Below are 16,707 nucleotides of genomic sequence, written 5' to 3' on the forward strand. Positions count from 1 at the left end.
CTTCTAAGCTATGTCTGCCAAAAATGTCTTTCAATAATTTTGTCCTTCTATACTGTGAATGTACCTTTGTAACCCGTTCTGGGCTCCTTTGGGAGGACGGGCTAAATAAATAAATAAATAAATAAATAAAACTTTCCTTTTGGCCAAGTCTTAATAATAATATTGTAATTTAGAGCTAAAGAGACATATGATCAAGAAAATGTTTTATTTTACTTTTGTGATTATGATAAACATACCGAGTGCCTCAAAATAGTACCTGGCGGGCCGCATGTGGCCCCCGGCCGCGAGTTTGAGACCACTGTTCTAGGCATAGGCAGTGGAACGCTTTTTTATTTGGGGGGCCTGAAGAACCCGCCCGCCGCCCCCATAATAGTACAAATTGTAATATACACACAATATAATCTTATTAACAACACATGATGGTTAACCACAAAATTAAACTACACAAAGCACACTGTATGATTCTCAACATTCATTCCTACCAGAACACAGATAACCCCTATGCAAATACAGAACCACAAACTAAAAGTACTAATGTATACAAACGAAACCTTAAGATGGAAGACTGCATGCAGCACAAACCCAGAGAAATAGAAACAAATGCATTTCTTCCTGAACAGTGCAAAATATAGACAGCAGATGTAAATTCTCAAAACTGACACAATTCAATCACTAAATTAAAAATAAAATCATTTCCTACCTTTGTTGTCTGGTAATTTTGTTTTTCATATCATCTTTTCCCAGTCTCTGGCTGCACTTCCTTCTGTCTGTGTTCTTAACTGTGTATCCAGGGCCACCTTATCCATTTGTTGTTTTTCTCCCCTTCACTTGCCATACATCCATCTGTAGCATTAACTTTTAACATTCAACTTTCTTCCATTTTTCTGCTTTCTTCTCAAAATCTATCTACTTTTCCTTGTCTTCCCTTCCCATCTATCCATGTGTACTATCTCCTCCCTCTTTCTTCTCCCCTTTCTTCTTATCACTTCCCTGCCGCACCCATTGCTGTTCATCATCTCCTTCCTCTGTCTCCCCTTCCCCTCCATCCCTACACCATCTCATCCCTCTCCCATGGTCAGACAACTGTCTTTCCCCCTTCCCCATTCATATGGTCTAGCATCTCTCTCTCCTTCCCTCCCTCTTCCTGAGGTCTAACATCTCTTGCCTTCTCTCCTTTGTGCGGTCTGGCATCTCTCTCTCTCTCTCCTTCCCATTCCAGTGTTCTGACATCCTCCTTCCCTCCTTCCATCACCTTTCTCCAGAATCTGACATCTCTCCCTTCATTGAGTCATCTCTCCTCCCTCCTAGTGGAACATTTCTCCCTCCCTCCTCTCCACCACTATGATGTCCAACAATTCTCCTTCTTGCCCATGTATACCATCTCTTTTTACCTCCCACTCCACACACATATATCCAAGAATTTCCTTTTTCTCTTCCCTCACCTACCAGCAGCATATCTTTTTCCCTCCCTTCCTAACCCCCAGCCTGTGCAGCCTCTGTCCTTCCCAACCCCCTCCCAGCCCGTACAGTATGTCCTTCCCTCATTCCCAATCCCAGCCCTCCCTTCTCAGCTGGATCCTACAGTATGACAGTCCCCAATTCCCAACTTCCCTACCTACCACCCCCCCCCCCCCCCCGCTGCTGAAATTTAAAATCTTCGGGCAACCAACATAAAGCCAGTCTCCCGCCATTGGCCTGCCTCAGAACTGTTCTTTCTGTAGCACTTTCTCTTCCCATGAAGGCAGGATCCTGAAGAAAGAACACTTCCGGGGCAGGCCGACAGTGGGAGGCTGGATTCATGTTGGTGCCCAAAGATTTTATATTTCAGCAGCGGGGAGGTGGTAGGTGGGGGAGTTGGGACTCAAGGAGGTTCCTGGAGAGTGTAGTGTCAGGTGCACAGTCAGTGCGGGCTGCATAAAACGGCCAGGCAGGCCAGATTTGGCCCGTGAGCCTTGTGTTTGACACATGTGCATTAGTTCAATATATCTGATATAAAACCCAAAGTACTGATAGGTTATATGCTTTACCATTGCAGATTTTATACTGGCTCCTAAATAACCAAATACAGCATTTCTGTGTTTAAATGGATCAGTCCAGGAACCTGTTAATTTGTGTCTGTTCATAATTTCCTCCCTGTCTTTTAAATATTTATTTAGGTTTAATGATCCGAGTTCAAGCTGCCCAGGACTACACAGGACCGGATTGCAGATACCTGAACTTCAAAACAGGAGAAGAAGTGCTTGTGTATTTTAAACTGACAGGAAAAAGAGAAGATTTGTGGGCAGGAAGTGTAAGTATGCCAACTTCAATTTAGAAATGGACAAATAAAAACAAAAATCAAATATGAGCCATGAAGCCATTTGATGGAAAGCCTAGTTCAGAGCTTATCTTGTGAAACAAAGCCACAAGGAGTTGTACTGTTAGAAATGTCTGCTGAACTGTCCTTACAATAAGATTGATTGATTGATTGATTGATTTGATTTTTTTAGCCCATCCTCCCCAAAGAGCCCAGAACAGGTTACAAGTTTAGGAAGAAGTGTCAGAAATTGGTTACCTTCTTTCATGGGGCTGGAGAAAGGAACGACCATAAAATAATTGAAGCATTGTACTAATCAAGGGCAAGAGGTACTAAGCATTTTCATCACATACATATGCAATAGCAGAGGGTTTTCCTACTTTGGACATAATTTCATAATGGGCAGTGGCATGCAGGCAGGGCCTTCAGGGGATTCGCCCCACCCCCTAAAGGCCCTGAGGGCACTGCTCTGAATTTGATTGGTTGAGCAGGCAACAGGCAGATGTTGCTCAGTCAATCAAGTTTAGATCAGCACTGTTTGGGTCTTCAGGGGGGTTCAGGGTGTAGTGGCTGCCCAGCTTCGATGATACAGCTGGTAGCAGCTAAGTTTTTTTCTTCCTTTTACGTCTGATGTTTATGAACTGAACCGTGGTGCCTCTTGCTTTAACTACCCACTGATATCATCATCTTCTCTTTGGAGGCGTGATAATTGATACTGTTTTGCAGGCTACTATAGTGTTTTTTTCTTAGAGACATTTTTTTGCTTTCATGCAGGAGAAGTTATTGAAGAAGTGGAGTTTTTTTAGCCAAATGAAGCTGAACTGAGGCCTTTTTCTCCATTTCTTTTTCTTCTTCTTGTTGTCTCCCTTGTGTGGTTTGTGTACTGCATGGATGACGAATGTATATGATTAAGGCCTTGTAGTGTTGCAGAGTATAGATCACTTTTCAGATAGGGTTCTGATATTGAGTGAACAAGTTGGTTCAGAGAATCCCCAGCCCAAGAACCCTTCTTTTTTTGTTTTTTTTGTTTACTTTTTGTATGATGCAGTTTGACTGATTGAGCAGGCTGCCTACTCAACAAATCAAACTGCATCAAGCAAAAATTAAACAACAACAAAAAAAAGCAGGGCTATAGAGCTGGGGATTCACTGAATCACCTGAAAGCCTTCACCGTACGCCACTAATAATGGGACACCTACTGCTACTACTTAACATTTCTTACCTAGCCACACAACAGGGAACACTTCTTGCACACCACACACCTAGAACAAGCACTCACCTAAATCAAAGCAGCACCAGCAGACTCACTACTAACAGGAAGACAGCAACAGGAAGTCGAGTCACAAACAGCCCAGACACCTCAGAAGGGAAGAAGGAAATGATCGCTTACGGTAGCCAGAAGATGGGCTTTCCAGTCTTCTGCACTGGCTGCAATATGTATGACTACCTTCCCTCAGGGACTAGGGCATATGTTTGCAGTCGTTGCAGAGAGCTGGACAGCCTGAAATAGCAAGTCCGTATGCTGGAGGGAACAGTGAGAGAATTAGAAGAACTCCTCACCTTTAAAGAAGAACCCAGCAAACAGGAGAAGTTGCTTGTGAAGTCCAGTGCCAGTGAAGAGATCGAGGAACTTGAGAAATTCATCGAGGAAGCCCACCAGCAACATGTGGAGGTCCCAGGGCTGGAGAACTGTACCCCAACAACCCAGGAAGAAGGCCTAGGCGAGATGGGCGGAGATACCACTACAATTGACGAAGAGATGGAAGAGGAGGTTGAGGACAACCGCTCACCCAGCGGAAATGCAAGACTACATGGGGATGTGTCACAGAAGAAAGAAGACAGGACCTACACCATGGACGTGGACTTACGACCCCCAAGAAACCCTCGAATAGAGAAGATAGGGATCATTGTTGGGGATTCCATTATACGCAATGTTGACAGCCACACTGCAGGAGGAAGAGAAGATAGACTGGCCGGAGCAAGAGTGAAGGATGTGGCCAGCAGGATCATCAGGATCATAGACAGCGCAGGAGGGGATGACACTGCTGTACTTATCCATGTGGGAACCAACGACGTGAGCGGACAGAAATATGATAGGGAGGAAATGAAGACCAGCTCCGCTCACTCAGAAGAAAACTGAAGGTCAGGGAGGTGAAAGTAGCATTCTCTGAGATCCTCCCGGTACCGAGAGCAGATGCGAAGAGGCAAGATGAACTGTGAGCAGTCAACGCCTGGATGAGACGATGGTGCGAGGAAGAAGGCTTTGACTTCGTGTGCAACTGGACGGCGTTCTGGGGAAGAAGCAGGTACTATAGAAAGGACAGACTACACCTCACCAAAGAAGGGGTGAGAATATTGGCTGGAAACATGAAGAAGGCCATTGAGAAGGCTTTAAACTGAAGATCAGGGGAGAGTGGACAGTCGACAACCAGTCAATGGCCCGGGCAGCAGGAGACCCCAATGAAGGCACTAAAGACATCAGCTCAGATAAAGGGGAAGAACTTGAAGCAAATGAGGGAGACAGAAAAAGAGCACAAATAGATGCCGTGAAAGACACAATAAGGACTGTGAATCCCAGAAAGTCCAAGAAGGCAGCACAAAGGGAGCTTAAATGTATGTACACGAATGCCAGAAGCCTGAGAAATAAAATGGGGGAGTTAAAGACACTAGCAAGACGCGAAGAAATAGATATCATTGGCATAACAGAAACATGGTGGAACGAGGAAAATGAATGGGACACAGTACTGCAGGGATACAAGCTTTACAGAAGAGACAGAATAGGGCAGAAAGAGGGAGGTGTTGCCCTATATGTCCAGGAAGGAGTAGAATCTACCGGAGAAGGGAAGGCGGAGGGGAAAAAGAAACTGGAGTCCCTCTGGGTAAAGATCCCCAGACAGAACGGAGCAGACACAAAAATAGGTCTCTACTATCGACCCCCCAGGACAGACGGAGGAAACAGACTGAAATGATAGAAGAAATAAGGCATGAATGTAGGACAGGCAATGTAACGATCATGGGAGACTTCAACTTCCCAGGGAAAGACCTAGCAACCTCAAGCTGCGGCAAAGAAATAAAGTTCCTGGAAATGATGGGAGACTGCTTCCTAGAACAAATGGTAGGAGAACCGAAAAGACAAAATGCCACCTTGCACTTGGTCCTAAATGGCATAACTGGGCAAACAAAAGAAGAAGAAGTCACGGTCCCTCTGGGGACGAGCGATCACAGCATGATCAACTTTAAACACGACATCGGGAAGGGGAAGCGAACCAAGACCCTAACCACCACCTTTAACATTAAAAAAGGAAGATACGATAACATGAGAGCCATGGTAAGAAAACGGATCAAGAAAAGGATAGCCGAAATCAAAACGGTAGAGCAAGCATGGTCCCTACTAAAAAATACTATCACCAAAGCACAGAATCTATACATTCCGCAGATAGCCAAAGGAAGGAAAAATAAAGGCAGAAGAGAACCAGCTTGGCTAACCAAAGAGGTGAAGGATGCAGTAAGGGAAAAGAAGGACTCATTTAAAAAATGGAAATGCGAGAAATCAACCAAGGCTTGGAACAGCCACAAAGATGACCAGAAGAAGTGCCACAAGGCGGTGAGAGAAGCCAAAAGGGACTATGAGGAAAAGATAGCGTAAAAGGCCAAAAACTTCAAAACCCTTTTTTAGATACGCTAAAGGGAAGAAACCTGCAAAGGAGACAGTTGGCCCTCTCGACGACCAAGGAAGAATAGGATACATCAAAGAAGACAAACAGATTGCAGACAGATTAAATTCCTTCTTTGCATCTGTCTTTACCAAAGAAGACGCCAAATCAATACCCGAATCAGTGAAAATATTCAAGGGAGAAATAGAGGAGAGCCTCACCACAGTGAAGGTGAATCTGGACCAGATATACTATCAGATTGACAAACTAAAAAGTGACAAATCTCCTGGCCCAGATGGAATTCACCCGAGAGTATTAAAGGAGCTAAAGGTAGAAATCGGAGAACTACTGCAATCCCTCGCTAACATGTCAATTAGAACCGGATGGATACCAGAAGACTGGAAGATAGCGAACGTCATCCCAATCTTCACAAAAGGATCAAGAGGAGAACTGGGAAACTATAGACCTGTGAGTCTCACATCTGTCCCTGGGAAAATGGTTGAGGCTTTGATTAAAGATAGCATAGTCCAGCATCTGGATTCCCATGACCTGCTGAGAGGTAGTCAGCATGCTTGACGAACTTACTTCAGTTTTTCGAGAAGGTGAACAAACAAGTTGATAGCGGAGAACCAGTGGACATAATATACTTGGACTTCCAGAAAGCGTTTGACAAAGTGCCACACGAGAGACTTCTCAGAAAACTACAAAGTCATGGAATAGAAGGGGATATACTAAGATGGATAGGAAACTGGCTGGAAAACACAAGACACAGAGTGGGCATAAATGGGAAGTACTCGGACTGGAAGAAAGTAACTAGCGGTGTGCCTCAGGGCTCGGTTCTTGGGCCTATCTTATTCAATATCTTCGTAAATGACCTGGAAGAAGAAACGACCAGTGTTATCATCAAGTTTGCAGATGACACAAAGCTATGCCGGGCAATCAGGTCACAAAAAGACAGCGAGAAGCTCCAGAGAGATTTGAACCAACTTGAGAGATGGGCAGAGAATTGGCAGATGAGTTTTAATGTAGAAAAATGCAAAGTGATGCACCTGGGCAGGAAAAACAAGGAGCATGAGTATAAACTGTTAGGTATAACATTGGGGAAGAGCGAACAAGAAAAGGACCTGGGGGTACTGATAGACAGGACCTTGAAGCCATCGGCTCAATGCACAGTGGCGACAAAGAAAGCAAACAGGATGTTAGGCATGATAAAGAAGGGTATCACGAGTAGATCGAAGGAGGTCATAATGCCGCTTTATAGAGCAATGGTCGGACCACACTTGGAATACTGTGTCCAACACTGGTCTCCATACCTGAAGAAGGATATAACACTGCTGGAGAGGGTGCAGAGGCGAGTGACGAAGTTAGTAAAAGGTATGGAGAACTTGAGCTACAAAGATCGCCTCAGAAAACTGGGATTATTCACCCTCGAGAAGAGAAGACTGAGAGAGGATCTGATAGAGACTTTTAAAATACTAAAAGAAATCGACAAAATGGAGCAAGCTCACTCACCAGCAGGGGGAAAGGATGGTGAGCAAGAAACGTTATTCACATTGTCAAATGTGACTCGGAATCAGACAAGAGGTCATGGACTGAAGCTGAGAGGGGACACGGCCAGGACAAATGTCAGAAAGTTCTGCTTCACACAGCGAGTGGTGAACGCCTGGAATTCTCTCCCAGAAGAGGTGGTGGAGGAAACCACCATTCTAGGATTTAAGGAAAAATTGGACGCACATCTTCTTGCAGGACACATTGAGGGATACGAGTGGCTAAGGTATTCGCTGGGGTAAGCTTGGCTGAGCCTCTGCATGTGCGGATCACCGGACTAGATCCGGTGCAGGCATTTTTTATGTTCTTATGTTCTATAGTGGTGTTAGATGTACGCAACACTGTACATTAGAACATTCAAGGCACAGTCCTTGCTCAGACGAGCCTACCATCTAATCAACAGCCAAACATGACAAGAGGGGATTGGAAAGTTCATCAGGCAAGAATGCCCTACAACGAGTGGGAGTTAGGAGTTAAAAGCAACCTTGAAGCAGTGGGCCTTGAGCCTGGATTTGAATACTTCCAGGGACGGAACATGATGTAGTGATTCAGGGAGTCTGTTCTAGGTGTATTGCACTGCAAGGGGGAAGGAACGGAGTCTGGAGTTGGCATTAGTGGAGAAAGTACTGATAGGAGAGACTTACCTGACGAACGGAGTTCCCGGGGAGGAGTATAGGGGGAGATAAGAGATGAGAGATATTGAGGAACTTTGGAATGAATGCATTTGTAAGTCAATAAGAGGAGTTTGACACCTACATGAAATAGCCAAAAAAGCACCTATTTTATACAGGCAACATTTATTTATTTATTCAATTTTCTATATTGTTCTCCCAGGAGAGCTCAAAACGGTTTACATGAATTTATTCAGGTACTCAAACATTTTTCCCTGTCTGTCCCAGCGGGCTCACAATCTGTCTAATATACCTGGGGCGATTGGGGGATTAAGTGACTTTCCAGGGTCACAAGGAGCAGCGTGGGCTCGAACCCACAACCTCAGGGTGCTGAGGCTGTAGCTTTAACCACTGTGCCACACTTTTATAAACGAGGCAGCCAGAGCTATCTGTAACAATACAGAAATTCTCTTACACAAATTTATACCTGCTCTAAAGAAGTCCTAAAAGCGTACGTGCAATCTATACAAGTACATGTATATTTTATACAGTATGATACTACATTGAAATTTGAACCCACGTAGGTCCATCCAAACAACACCCTTGAGAAAATTCTGCATGCTGTTGTCAGCACATATAATTGTATGTGTGCATCCCTGCAAACAACTTTATACTAGCCATTTTCTGTTGACAGGCAGGATTGAGTCAGACACACAAGTGAGTGACATCATCTGACAGCTCCAAGATAGATCTTGAGTGTAAAATTCTGAGCATGCATGGCCATTCCTACATGCAGTAATCTTATTAACTCCTCAGTATTTTTTTTTTGTGGACAGATGCAAAACAAAACTCTCCGATTTTTGTTTCTTGTTAAAGTTTTTATTCTTTTTCTTTTGTGCCCAAAATGTGAAAGAAAATTCTGAGTTTCGACATGAACATCAACTACCTCTTCTGCCTTGGTCCTGAACCCGACCCAAAAGACTGTAAACATTGTGCTTGAAAATTTATGAGAGCATGAAAAGATCATCTTAATCAACTTAGCGCATTTGGATGCCAAAAAGAAGTGGCTCTTGGAAGAGCATCACAAAAAAGGCTTCCTCTATGCAGAAAAGCTCACAGTGCAGTTGATTCTTAAGTGCCTGCAGCTGCCTGAACAGACTTGCTTGCATGAATCCCAGCCAAAGAGCTAGTTAAGTGCAAGCAGGTTAGCCCAAATTCTCCCTCTGTGGGGCTGTCCAATGAAATCCTGTTAACAGTTCCTTCAGCACAAAATGTTCTATCACTGCGCAATCTTCTGCGCAATTTCCTACTTATAAGATACTGGTATTGATTACAGTAGCCAATAAATCTCCCTCATCTATATCTTTTCACTATCTCAGCTTTCCCTTTTATTCTTCAAAGGATTTTTGAAGATTTTATGTGAAGGGATATCTTAAAGATGCATCAGATGTTCCCTCTACATCACAACATAAAGAATCAGTGCACTTGTCTGCTCTTACTTCTATGCAGAGAGCTTCCTGCTTAGATCTAATTGTCTCCTTATTGTCCTCTTCAGACTAGAAAAATGAATTGGCTGATTACCTTCCTCTGACTTTTCTAGATTCCTCCCCAGACTAGAACCATGAATTGGCTCATTACCTTCCTCCGTCTTTTCTAGATTTCTTTCTATTGTGAAAGGCTTAGTAGAATCTTTTGATATACAGCTACCCTTCACTGAGTATAAGGAAGATTAATCTGCTGGTATTCATTTTGATTCTTCTCTTCCACCTATAAGGAATGAATCCCTTTATGAGGCCATTTCATATCTAAAGTTTACCAGTAACATAGTAAATGATGGCAGATAAAGACCCAAATGGTCCATTCAGTCTGCCCTACCATACATGCTCTATAAATTAATAATTTAATTTAAATGGTCCTTTTTCTTAGATATTTTTGGGCCAGAAACCCAGAGTTCTGCCTGGTAGTGTGCTTAGGTTCTAGCTACTGCAATCTGGGTCAAAACTCACTCCAGCCCATCTAAACTATCCCAACCATCAAAGCCCTCCCCAGCCCGTCCTCAATGAATGGTCATATACAGGACACAGACTGTGCAAGTCTGCCCAGTACTGGCCTTAGTTCCTTTGATATATACCTATTTCCTGATTAGAGATCCTCTATGTTTATCCCATGCTTGTTTGAACTCTATTACCGTTTTCCTCTCCACCACCTCCCTTGGGAGCGCATTCCAGGCATCAACCACCCTCTCCGTAAAGAAGAATTTCCTAACCTTACTCTAAGATAGATAAAGAGGTGCTTTTTCCCATTTAGCAGGAAACACGACCCAGATCATGTCTCTGGCCTTTTAAAGTATAAAGAGGTTTCAAAGACAGCAGTGGCAGTACCTATATGTACTAAAAGACTAACAATTCTGTATGTGACAAAATCCATTCTCTATTGAATCATTCTCTAAATGATTGGCTGTGAAGTTCAAGATTCAACCAGCTCTAGGATTTAATGAGGTCCAGATGTCCGGCATCATATTGGAAAGGAAGTATTGCAAGGAGGTATGTTTCTGACAACATAGTCATTCACCAGCTCTTAATGTACAACGCTGTGTACATCTAGCAATGCTATAGAAATGATAAATAGTAGCATATAATAGAATTTATGCACACTCTTCTATAAGATGCAGGTCTTCTCGCCAGCTCTTTCTCCCAAGCTCAGGACCAGTTATCATCCATTCTAGCAGATGCTGATGAACGTGACACGTACTTCCTTAGGGCTCTTGAAACCTCGGCTAGAATGTCTGCTTCGGCATGGTTGCACACTTCAAGCTTATGGGAAGATGTCCACTCAAAGTGAGCAGATTTTCCTTGTACTGGAGACTTGCTCTTTTGAGAGAAGGCTAAGGAGACTGTGGATTTAATTAAAGACCATTGCTCTATACGTCAGCAGTGCATCTCTCAGCTGTTCAACAGTCTACATTAGCAACCTCTGCTAGACACACGTCATTCAAGCAGTTCAGATTTGGTTTTTATTCCAAGAAGAGATTTTACCGTCAATAACAACCACGACAGGTGCAATGAGCTGCAGCACTTAAACGAGACAAAGGGGTAAGGCACAGCCTAAGCAGATGATCTGCACCCAATTGAAGCCACAGATTTTTGTTGATTTTCCGAATGTCCAGTCACCTAGGAACTCTTGCACTTGATTATGCAGGCTGCTCTAAGGATTAAAACAATACGAGGGTAATCTATATAACAGTGTGCATATTTTTAGGTGACAAGAATGTGCCTAAATTAGCAAAATACTGACATAAATGTGCATATATGAGGTTTGACAATTAAGTTCATGAACTTGCTACCGTGCACTTACGTTGGCAGCACTGTACAAACAGGTGGATAAGGTTTCATAACCTTGGTATATCAATGGTTCACAGCTGTGTTTGTGTTGACATGTGGTGTCTTGCTGAGTGGCGTTCGTTATTGTCGCATGTTTTTGTGTGCCATCGCGAGAATGTCGGAGTTTGAATTAGAGCAATGAACAAACATTAAATTTATTGTTAAACATGGCAAGAGTGGAAGTGAAATCAAGGACATGTTAGTCCAAGTTTATGAGGTTAATGCCATGAAGAAAATGGCAGTGTACAAATACATTAAATGCTTTTCTGAGGGGAGAGAAAGCGTCACTGATGAAGAGATGTCAGGATATATGGCGGTTTCTTCATTTTAATGCTCGAGAATTTTCTGTTTACTCCCATGTACATAAATCATTTTCAAGAATAGATTATATTTTTATTTCGGATCAATTAACTCAGCAGATTACAAAAGCCAGCATAGATCCAATCATTTTATCAGATCATGCTGGAATTTGGATTGAATTTAATTTAAGAGAATACTATTCTAATAAACCTGTAAGGAATGATAATTGATTTTATTTTATCGACCCTTAAGCATAGACATCCAGGGTGGGTGGGAGGGGGGAGGGTTTTGCATTGGAATTTCATTTGGGGAATATATGGAGGTTTCCTGTAGGTATGTACTTTTTCTGATTATTTGATGGGGGGCTGGGGGGAAATAATTGTACATTAATGTCTGTAAGTTAATGTGCATTTTGTATACACTTATGTATATTGAAATTGTTTGTTTGCACTATGGTAGTTTGGAAATTTAATAAAGATTTACCAAAAAAATAAAGAAGAAGAGAGGTCAGAGCAGCCAGTAACGAGCAGAACTGATGAAAACATTGCAAAGATATGTTGAATTGTGCGTTAAAATCATCAGCTGATTGTGAGAAGCATAGCAGACCAAGTAATCATCGATAGAGAAACAGGAAAATCTTAACTGAAAATCTTGGCATGAGAAAGGTGTGTGCAAAAATGGACCCAAAGGAGCTCACTGATGAACAAAAGCAAAGGAGCATCAAAATTTGCCAAGACCTTTTTGAGAGGCAAGACAATGTTTTGGGCCATGTTATCACTGATGATGAAACTCGGGTGTATCGATACGACCTTGAAACAAAGTGTCAAAGTGCACAATTGAAGTCAGCCAATTCTTCACGACCAAAAAAGTTCCATCAGTTCAAATCAAGAGTCAAAACAATGTTGTTAAATATCCGAAGGATTATTCATTATGAATTTGTACGAACCGGACAAACAGTTAATCAAGTTTACCTATTTGGAAGTGCTGAAAAGGCTATGTGAAAAACTTAGATGAAAACGACCTGAACTTTTCGCCACCAACTCATGGCTCTTGCATCATGACAATGCACCAGCTCACACGACACTGTCTGAGCGAGAGTTTAGCCAGTAAACAAATAGCTGACTTGCAGAACTGCACAGTTTACAATCTATTTAAGAAAAAATAAAAATAACTCCTTAATAAAGAGGACAGAGCAGTACTTTCATATATTCAGACCAATCAATCATATTAATAAAGAGTTTGATGCGAGAAGTGAGAAATGCAGACCTAACTGTTATAAAAAATAACAAGGTCTTTATAGTAGTTTTAAAGTTTTTCAAAGAGGGCTTCCTATGAATACTTAACAGAAGATTGTTCCAGGTAAAAGGTGCTAAAGTTGAGTGGATTTAGGACTTGGCAGTACCAGGGATCACCAAACACATGTTGGTGAGTAGGAGATTGTAAATGCCGCTACATAAACCAGGATCCCCATCTTAAAGGCCTTAAAAGTGAGGATCAGAATTTTATAGATGTCCTTTGTTTGACTGGAAGCCAATAACCCGGTACCTAAATGCGATGGGATGTATACGTGCATGGAGAATGGGAAGGGTGAACAGTTAGAAGCTTAAATACCATGATTTGTAAACATTTCTTAGAAATCTAGGTATGAGCATTTATGCCAGCTCTGTGGATAGTGTGCCTAAAATATAAACACATATTTCTTCTGGTACACTAGTACAGTGGTGCCTCACACAACGAACTTAATTCGTTCCAGGAGCAAGTTTGTTATGCGAAAAGTTCGTTATGTGAAACGCGTTAAGCGCAGTGACTAACGACTGCCTGCAGTGCCTGCGCGGAAGGATGCAATACATCGGCAGCGATCGTGGAAGCTCGGGCGACTTCGTTGTGTGAAACGAAGTTCGTTGTATGAATCATGACATGAAGTTCGTTGTGTGCAGCGTTCGCTGTGCGAGGCGTTCTTTATGCGAGGCACCACTGTATTCTATAAACAAAATTAGGTAAATAGGATTGGATTGGATTTATTCATTTTGATATACTGCTATTGAGTGGTACACAATACAAAAACTTCTTAACACCATGTCTATGAAGTACAAATATAACTATAGAACTTGTATTAAAATTACTAACATTGCCCACAGTCAGTGATTAATTGGATCCATAATGTTGCTGAAACAGAGTTGTCTTAATAATCTTGCCTTCACAAATTGCGAATGATCCGTTCAATCTCGAAATTTCTCGAACCTAAATCTTTAAATATTCTTTTACACTCACTGATAATAACAAAGCTTGATTATTGCAATGCATTATTACTCAATATTACGCAAAAAGAAAAAAAACGGCTACAAACAATTCAAAACATTGCAGTCAAACTTTTATATAATGGTAAAAAGTATGACCATGTAACCCCGTATTTGATTGAGTCACATTGGCTCCCTATCACGCACCGTATAACATACAAAATTTTATTGCTAGTATTTAAAACTCTAACCTCAAATGAACCTTCATTTATAAACCGGATGCTTATCCCACATAATGTATCACGTTCACTTCGTTCTTTAGCACAAGGGTTATTGGCAGTCCCTTCCTTAAAAGTGGTAGGTACCAGACGGCACGACATGTTCTCAATGGTGGCCCCCCAGACGTGGAACTCTTTGCCACAATATATAAAAAATGAAAAGGATCTCAGTCTTTTTAAAAATAAATTAAAAACTTTCCTTTTTAAAGATGCTTTTAATCTTTAATAGAAATACTCTTTTGCTGCAGTCAAGTTATCCCTCCCTATGTTTTTTCCTTGAATGTTCCCTTTTCTTCTCGCAACATCTAAAATGTAACTTTTCCCCTTTTTATCATTATGTGTCTTAGTATGTCCGTGTATAAGTCGGTTTCTTATTTAGTACTGGATACTATTAATATGTCTTTTAAAAGGATTAAGTTTGTTTTAAAATGTTCAAGTGTTTGTCTGCTTATGAGTTTTGATTTTAGTTTGTATATAATATTAGTATCTTGTATCTTATTGTAAATCGCTTAGTAAATTATAGATAAGCGATTCATCAAATGAATAAATATAAACATAAACATAAAAATTGTGAAAAGCTGGATAAGAAAGATTACCATGAAAACTGTCAACTAAAGAATTCCAAATTGCAGGTTCAGCTTAGAAAAAGGCTCTACTCCTAGTCAATGAAAGTTTGACCTCTTTAAGGCCAGGTAGATGGACCTGATCCTTATGAGAAGAGCTCAATAGGCACCACATTGGCACTGCTGCATTGGTAATGCCACTTTTGCATTACCTCCTATGTGAATGAGGAGGCCTAAGCTTGTGTGCCTGACTCCGTCCTGCTTGTCAACATTGCTCACCTGCAACAGGTATTTTCCGTAGATAGCAGGATTGATAAGGCGCATATTCCTTCCTTTCTCCCTGAGATTTGTTTAACTATATTGAGAGCTTTGGAACCAGCTGAGGTGACCACTGCATGCTATAGGATCATATATGCTGAGACCTAGTTTTTACATAAGAACATAAGAATTGTCACTGCTGGGTCAGCCCAGTGATCCATTGTGCCCAGCAGTCAGCTCCTGCGGCGGCCCTTAGGTCACAGACCATTGTCCTAACAGACTAGCTTTACCTGCGTACGTTCCGGTTCAGCAGGAACTTGCCTAACTTTGTCTTGAATCCCTGGAGGGAGTTTTCTCCTATAACAGCCTCCTGAAGAGCGTTCCAGTTTTCCACCACTCTCTGGGTAAAGAAGAACTTCCTTACATTTGTATGGAATCTATCCCCTTTTAACTTTAGAGAGTGCCCTCTCATTCTCTCTACCTTGGAGAAGGTGAACAACCTGCCTTTATCTACTAAGTCTATTCCCTTCATTATCTTGAATGTTTCGATCATGTCCCCTATCAGTCTCCTCTTTTCAAGGGAGAAAAGGCCCAGTTTATCTAATCTCTCGCTGTACGGCAACTTCTCCAGGCCTTTAACCATTTTAGTTGCTCTTCTCTGGATCCTTTCGAGTAGTACCGTGTCCTTCTTTATGTACGGCGATCAGTGTTGGGGGCGTACCATGGGGGTGTACCATGGCCCGGTACAGCGGCATGATAACCTTCTCCGATCTGTTTGTGATCCCCTTCTTAATCATTCCTAGCATTCTGTTCACCCTTTTCAGAGCCGCCGTGCATTGCGCAGACGGCTTCATCAACTTGTCAACCAGTACTCCCAAGTCTCTTTCCTGGGGGGGGGTCTCTCCGAGTACCGCACCAGACATCCTGTATTCATGTATAAAATTTTTGTTACTGACATGCATCACCTTACACTTATCCACGTTAAACTTCATTTGCCATGTCGCAGCCCATTTCTCGAGCGTGTTTATGTCACATTGCAGGTCTTCGCAATCCTTCTGCGTCTTCACTACTCTGACCTCTGGGAGAGCAGTTCCATTCTGATGTCATTGGATGATGTCACCTACTTATGTGCCTGACTCAATTCAGCTGTCTATGGAAAAAAAAAACCTGTTATAGGTGAGCAACAATGCTTTTCCAAAAATAAAATGTGTTTTACATATGGAATTTGGAATTTAGTTTATTCCTTTCAAATGGAAATGTTTTTGTAAAATTACTGAATCGGAAGCCAAGGACAGGTCTCAATGACAGGAGAAGAACACACAACGGTGGAGTCATGAGGATGATTAGCCAGGGGTGTATGGTTCAATAATCACTTTATTGATAGATATGCCACAAGGGATCAAAGACCTTGAGCCCTTGTGGCATATCTGTCAACAAACAAAGTGACTTTTGAACTATACACCCCTGGCTGATCACTTGACATCTCATCCTCATAACTCCACAGTTGTTTGTAAAATTACTCGCTTTCTGACCGATATTAGTGCTATTTGGCTGTCCAGGAACAGCTCCTGTTCGGCCAAATA

The 16,707-nt window shown here is 42.0% G+C and overlaps 1 protein-coding gene and 1 long non-coding RNA gene across 4 annotated transcripts in view; one reads left to right on the forward strand and one right to left on the reverse strand.

Annotated features, from left to right (window-relative positions):
• Positions 1-16,707, reverse strand: part of LOC117363824 — a 92,808-nt gene that overhangs the window by 54,294 nt on the left and 21,807 nt on the right. The window lies entirely within an intron of this gene.
• MIA2 (MIA SH3 domain ER export factor 2) overlaps positions 1-16,707 on the forward strand; it is a 194,700-nt gene that overhangs the window by 1,514 nt on the left and 176,479 nt on the right. For all 3 annotated transcript variants that reach the window (XR_004540132.1, XM_033952217.1, XM_033952218.1), the window contains exon 2: positions 2,157-2,290. Coding sequence is in view for 2 of the 3 variants with exons in the window: in XM_033952217.1 (XP_033808108.1) it covers positions 2,157-2,290 (134 nt within the window). In the remaining variant the exon portion in view is untranslated. The remainder of the gene's footprint in view (positions 1-2,156; positions 2,291-16,707) is intronic.

The sequence above is a fragment of the Geotrypetes seraphini genome, chromosome 7 (assembly GCF_902459505.1).
Source record: "Geotrypetes seraphini chromosome 7, aGeoSer1.1, whole genome shotgun sequence".
NCBI lineage: Eukaryota > Metazoa > Chordata > Amphibia > Gymnophiona > Dermophiidae > Geotrypetes > Geotrypetes seraphini.